The sequence below is a fragment of the Sesamum indicum genome, linkage group LG3, assembly GCF_000512975.1.
Source record: "Sesamum indicum cultivar Zhongzhi No. 13 linkage group LG3, S_indicum_v1.0, whole genome shotgun sequence".
Classification (NCBI taxonomy): domain Eukaryota; kingdom Viridiplantae; phylum Streptophyta; class Magnoliopsida; order Lamiales; family Pedaliaceae; genus Sesamum; species Sesamum indicum.
This window is the reverse complement of record NC_026147.1, coordinates 15689773-15696108: the sequence shown is the minus strand read 5'-3', so window position 1 is coordinate 15696108 and position 6336 is coordinate 15689773. Positions and strand designations below refer to the sequence as shown.

Sequence of the window (6336 nt, the reverse complement as noted above, 5' to 3'; positions counted from 1 at the left end):
ATGCTTGAAATACTGGTTGGGCACCTGGCGGAGCATGCATAGGCCATTGAGGGAATGCAAGATGAGGAAACTGGCCTTGAAAATATTCTCGCTGACCATTTGAGACAGGGTTATCTGTCAAAGGCCAAACAAAAACACATGATAACTCTACCATCTCTCAGATAAAAGAAGATGCCACAACTAAAATCTGGTGTCGATTTTGTAGGGAGGAAGAACATTAAGCAATTTTAGAGCATATTTGTGAATTAAAAGACACGTATAAACGCCCTGTAACTTGTGTGACTTAGCAACTAGCGATTATACTCCTCTGCACATCACAAACAGACATCAGGTGAAGATGCTTGACAAGTATAAAGTGGAAACCAAGACACAGGATATATCTTTAAAAGTGGTCCTGCCAGGTTTTTCATTTAGGGTTGTTCCAGTTTCAAGGCTAACTTTCCTCTGGACACCAAAGTTAGTTTGTGCGTTCTGATATTACAACAGCTCATCAGCAGACAACATAGTAGTTCCTAGTAATTTAATTATTGTAAATCAATTCAATGCTGTTACACGGCTAAGTAAATGCTATAGCATCTTGCCTTTTTACAAAAATCAACCGCAGGATGTAAGATGTAAGATCTTCCAATGACACTCTGAAGACAAGAAGGGGTTTTCTAGCAAACATGATCCCAGATTCCAAAGTTAATATGCTTAACTTCTGATCTTTGACATACTCCAAGGATTTGAAGTTACAGCCTTAGCTAGACAAAGAAAAATCCATTTTGCGGAGGGCATGTAAAACAATATTTGTTGAAAAAATATGGTGTGGAAATAGGGATCAATGTGATTCAAACTACACTACCAATAAGCAAAACAAGTTCTACAGGAGACGCTGAAATCTTAATGTCATCATTAACACAAAAAATTTGTCACAATTAGTTCAGCGAAAATTCATCAAAGACATTAAGGAAACTTGACTACACTTCAGAACACACATATTAAAAGAACAAGAAAGGAAAATAAGAAAATAATGATAAAAACTTTACTCTTATTAACATGCAGAGCGAGTTAATTACAGAATATGAGAGGCCGATTGATTAATCTTCATATTTGAAAGACAACAGTAAGGAAATTCTAGACCAAATATTAGAATAAAAATATGGCACACCAAGAGAGAGAGAGAGATTCTTCCACTAGTTAACAAAGTTCATAGGGAACTATTATTGTAAGAATTCAGAAACTGAGGCATTTTATCAGCCATTTAATAGGTCTGATCCTGCATCCATATTTCCCCCATGAAAGTAAACCTAGATGCATGAGCCAAACTAGGAGAAATTGAGAAATTATAGGTAAATAGATCTTCAAAAGTTCATACTAGAACTATATACAAAAACCCTCTTTTGCTTGAATTCTTAGACATTAAAAACTGAACCATATTTCTGTACAGCATTCTGGCATGTAACAGCAGTTATGGACATCAAATGACAAAGGTGGAGTAGTATGAATGTTTTGTTTTCTTTTTTTTTTTTTTTTTTTTTGACATTGAAAATAAAATAAGAACATGTATATTTTTTTTTTTTTTTTTTTTTTTTTTTTTTTTTTTTTGACATTGAAAATAAAATAAGAACATGTATATTTTTGTGAAAAACAAAGACTTGATCATACCAGCATTATTTGTTGAGCATGATTTCCCATTATTATCTGAAGCCATATGGTTGGATATATCACATTTGTTAGGTGTGTCAGAAAGAATAATACAGGATGCATTCGTAGCTGTGAAGTCTGACTGAGTGGAAAATGCTCCTGATGCTTCAACATCAAGCCATTGCCCCATTTCATGCTTACTCTTCCAGAGATCCATGAACCTTGAGCATGCTTCCCTGTTGAATTAGTTTAGACAATTAAAAACAAATTTCTAAAATAAAGCTACCTCTAGGTTTAATGATTCTGAGTCTAATCATCTACATAATAGCCAGGCATCGGAGAGAAGTAGGAGGAGCTTACATTAAACGCATGGCTCCAAAGCACTCAGCAAAAGAGACAAGAGCTTCCATGTGACCAATATCAAAACCTGCTGCTACAGCACGTGCAAATGCCATGCCTTGTTCTTTTTGTAGCACTGCTTTACGGGTGTCAAGGACTTTCAGAAGCTGGACTCTAGTAACATTCAAATAACATGCACAAGTTAGCTCTATTAATCTTTTTTTATCTCACTATTTGGATTCAAACTTTATCAATTTCCTCGATTCAAGAAGGTAAAGGTAAGAGCAACCAGCAATCACCAATCATAAAGATCCAAGTCAAATTTACTTGTTTTCGCGAAGCCATGTGGAACATTTTCCATGAAATCCAGGAGAAACTTTTTCAAACATTAAGAGGAAGATGCCTTTCTTTTACATTGTAATGCCTTCTTCAGTAATTTCAAGAGGATGGTTTAGCATTGGTACTAAAAAGTACCACATGAACCCAGTGGCCTCACTATTAGTTGTAAGCCCAGGCCCCAGAAACCTAGTTTCATTCTGTTTCTAATAATGGGACTATAGTTTCCAGGAACATATGAATAGAAACCCCAGGGAAAAATAATCCAGATCCAATATTAAAATCACTCGGGTAGATGAAAAACATCTTCAATAAAAACATACAAGATAGAATAGATCAGGACAAAATCTTCATATGGGTTAGAAAAGCATCCCAAGAAAAAGAGGAATAAATCGAGATATCTAGGTAATGTGTCATCTTAGAAGTGCCACCATGGGAATTCCTTTGTGCAGAATATCTCTCATTTTCCATGATACTGGTGCAAAAATTCCAGATAATTGAACTTAATTCACAAGAAGAACCAGTACAATATAAAACAAAAAGTTTCTCAAAGACCATAGACATTGCAGGGTGTATTCTATGATGGCACTGCATTACATACTTTGAATTTCCCTCCTGCGAGCATGACCCATTTGCTTCAGGTGCTGGTGCCCCAGGCTGTCATATAAATGAGACACACTGACAGAGTAAGATAACATGTAACAAAGTGAATCAGAAGAAAGAGCATGCTGAGTGCTTATTCACCGTGTAAAGGACAATTGCTTTCTCCTCATTAGCATGGGGCACAGATTTTTCACCTGCCCAATAATTTCATTAGTGCTGCATACAGGATTACTCACAAGAAAGGGCAATGATGGCGTGTAATATCTTATGCAATATTCACTATTAAATGGAAAAACCTATATTCAGCACTAGTGAGCATGGATAAGGATAGAGGCACCAAGATAGAGCATCAATCTCTGCCCTCATAAAGCCTCTCATTTTAGCTCTAACTTGAATTAATAAGAAAAAAGAATGGTTACAAGAGTAGAAAAACTAACAGAATCCTGTAACCACTATAATTGAGGTATATCATCAGGACTCGGTAGGAAAGAAAAGAAATTCAAAGATACAATGCATCATTAGGAAATGGAATGCTGAAACATACAATTATGGTTCTTAGATACCTTCAGAGCCTCCCGGAGGTCTTATTTGATGGTTTTCCACCTGTCAATAAAAAGAAAAATATAAAAATAAAACACATTTGACTAGCAGAAAGAGAATTATCCTGTTTGTTAGTAGTTTACAATGCTTTGCCCTATATCATTTCTTCTCTGCATGGCCATTGCCTCCTCAATCTGTAAAATCTCAGTTTCTATTGTGTAGACACGTTCCAAGATCTCTGGAGTGCTCACAAAACGAACAAACCTGTCGAAAGCAGAAAAAGTTAAGGACGTGCTTATATTTGCAGAAGTTTCCTTTATCTTAAAATGGCACATAAGGTGACCTCTGGATGAGATTTCTTTATGCTAGCAAAGAAGTTAAGGTGTTCATTTCCCATATTTCGTCTCGGCATGTATCAGTTGGATGACCAATAGGTTAAGAACTTAAGTAGGATGTTTTTACATCAGCAGCAAATTACCAGCTTCCGGAGCTTTAAGCTTTACAAGCTTCAAAAAGATTCCACATACAATGCAGTTTCTTAAGGCATAGGCACATGACTTGCAAGGTTGAATTCATTTATCATCCCTTAATTCCAAGCTTAATGTGTCAGTGGACATAAAAAATTTTGAAAAGAAAAAATCATCTAAAATTATTTGATACCATCACTGAGCAATTTTGACTTAACGTCATCAGTAAAAAGGCTATTTATCATTATGCCATTATTCTAAAACTAAATCTCTAAAAGAGATGCTTTGTTAGAATTTCTTAGAACATGAGAACATATTAAATTGCTAATACACATCGTCACTAGGGGCCACTTAACCAAGTCAATTATAGAAACAGATATAAGCAAGCAAGCAGATTTTATAAATAGAGAAAATATATTGCGCCTGAACCTTTCCAGAGTGGCCTTTGTAAACCATGCTGCATCACTTCCAGTTTCTGGTTCAAGCAAAATTGAGTAACCACCTTTAGCAATTTGATCTTGAGCAGTCTTTAGGTGTGCAAGAAATGGGTTTAGCAATCCGGAGGCAATCTTTTCTTTCTTGTCATTTGCTATGATAATCAAATCACACCTGATAATGAAAACACTGTCAGATTTGCAGCACGAAGTCCCAAGGTGTGGTAACGTGCATTTCTCCCAGCACATTTCAACACATTACCATCGGATAAGGACATTTTGCTCACAAAATATCACTTTGCCGAAAATGCAGACAAATAGCATGCTAATGAGAAGTAAGACAACATGTCAATGCTTCTTATACCAAGGACAACGACTAAATCTCTTCATGCCATCAAGCAATGTGAGATGGAGTAACATCTTTGAAAATAGAACTTGTCATGTTAATTCTCAAACATCTCTACAAAACTTTAACATGAATTCAGTAAACATTTGAAATCTTTTAAAACCAAGCAAACAGAGAAAAAACAGAGCCAATGGCAAACATTAAACATTCAATTTTTTTTCAACTAATCAATCTCGTGAAACAAGTTTCCTCCAACTTCCAAGAAAATGCTTCAAGTTTTCAGATATCCACCCAGTACAGTATTTCTTCACATCCCCATGCAATGGTCCTTGCAATTCTTCAACCTTATCATCCTTAGCACTATAAAAATTTTATTAAGAAAAATAAAGACGAAATTTCAGAAAACCTAGTCTTTCCTACATTTGTACAATAAAAGGCTGCTGGAAACTGAAAATTCAGGATGTCCACTTATATCAGTAATGCCAAAAGAAACTTTAACAATATCTCTACATAACGACCGCCGTGCATGCCAAATATTCCAAAATAGAACGGACAAAAACAATTTGCTAAGCCAGCAAAAATGGAAATAGAATAACTCCACACCGTCAATTCATTCATATCACCACCCACAAAAAAAAAAAAAAAAGAAATACCGACACGCTCTTAAATCAACCTAAACACGTCGCAAAACACAAAACAAAATGAAACTCTAAGTAGTCAAAGAAATCAAGGATGAAACACTCACCTAGTTCGGGTTGGAGTGAGCTGAAAAACAGCCGAGCTGAGTCGAGTACTGTGCTTCATACCGTCGACTGACTCCCCACTCTAGTACTCCAGATCTCACCAGAAAAAAATGCCTTGAAACAAATAGTTAAACAACTGACAAAACACATAAATCTGCCGTAAAACGTTCAATTTACACCTTTCTCCACACTAAAAGTTCAAATAGAAACTTTAGTAGAGTAGAGAAAGAGCTCACCGGCTTTCTGATCAACAAAGGCCTCCACTCACATGTGTACAGGCACCTCTAAATACACCATACTTCCATGTATACTCTGAGAGAGAGAGAGAGAGAGAGAGAGAGGCTGTAGAGACAATAATTTGTATGTATATATAAAGTGAGAGTGTGTGTGTGTGACTTCGGATGCTGGACAGAGGAGAGTGGAGAAACAAACGTTGAAAAAAAAATCTCTCTTACTTAGATTCGGTGTTGAAAATTAAGGAAGGTCATTAAGGGAGAAGTGAAGGGCAAATCCGTCATTCCCCTCTGCTCCAACGGTTTAAAAAGCGAGGGCTTTAATTATAGAGCTATTAAAAAATTAAGATTTTTAAAATTAAAAGTTTATTAAATAATAATTCTTTCAAAAAAGTAAAATTAAATAAAAAATATTCGCACATGATGTCTTCTATGAAATGAACAACCTCTACGTAGACCTATATTATAATTATGTTTGTACGACTTATGAAATAAATAATCACAAGCTAGTAAAAAACGAGCGTGTTGGTGTCGTTAATTCTTGAAAATTGACTAAAAATTATGTAATTTAAGAATTATATAGTGAATTTAACCACCATAAGCTTTCTAATAATTTTAATTTTTTACGTCCCGTTACATTTAAATATACTTTATGTAATCATATTATAA

General features: G+C 35.3%; 1 protein-coding gene across 1 annotated transcript in view; it reads right to left on the bottom strand.

The window, feature by feature from the left end:
- Positions 1–5868, bottom strand: part of LOC105158471 — a gene marked incomplete at its 3' end in the record, with an annotated part of 8479 nt that extends 2611 nt beyond the window's left edge. The window contains exons 1-10 of the mRNA XM_011075255.2: positions 5671–5868; positions 5437–5548; positions 4341–4520; positions 3588–3708; positions 3468–3507; positions 3046–3098; positions 2903–2958; positions 1987–2139; positions 1648–1862; positions 1–114 (exon numbers count right to left, since the gene is read on the bottom strand). The exon at positions 1–114 is cut by the window's left edge and continues 1427 nt beyond it. Of these exons, the coding sequence (XP_011073557.1) occupies positions 1–114; positions 1648–1862; positions 1987–2139; positions 2903–2958; positions 3046–3098; positions 3468–3507; positions 3588–3708; positions 4341–4520; positions 5437–5495 (991 nt within the window). The remainder of the gene's footprint in view (positions 115–1647; positions 1863–1986; positions 2140–2902; positions 2959–3045; positions 3099–3467; positions 3508–3587; positions 3709–4340; positions 4521–5436; positions 5549–5670) is intronic.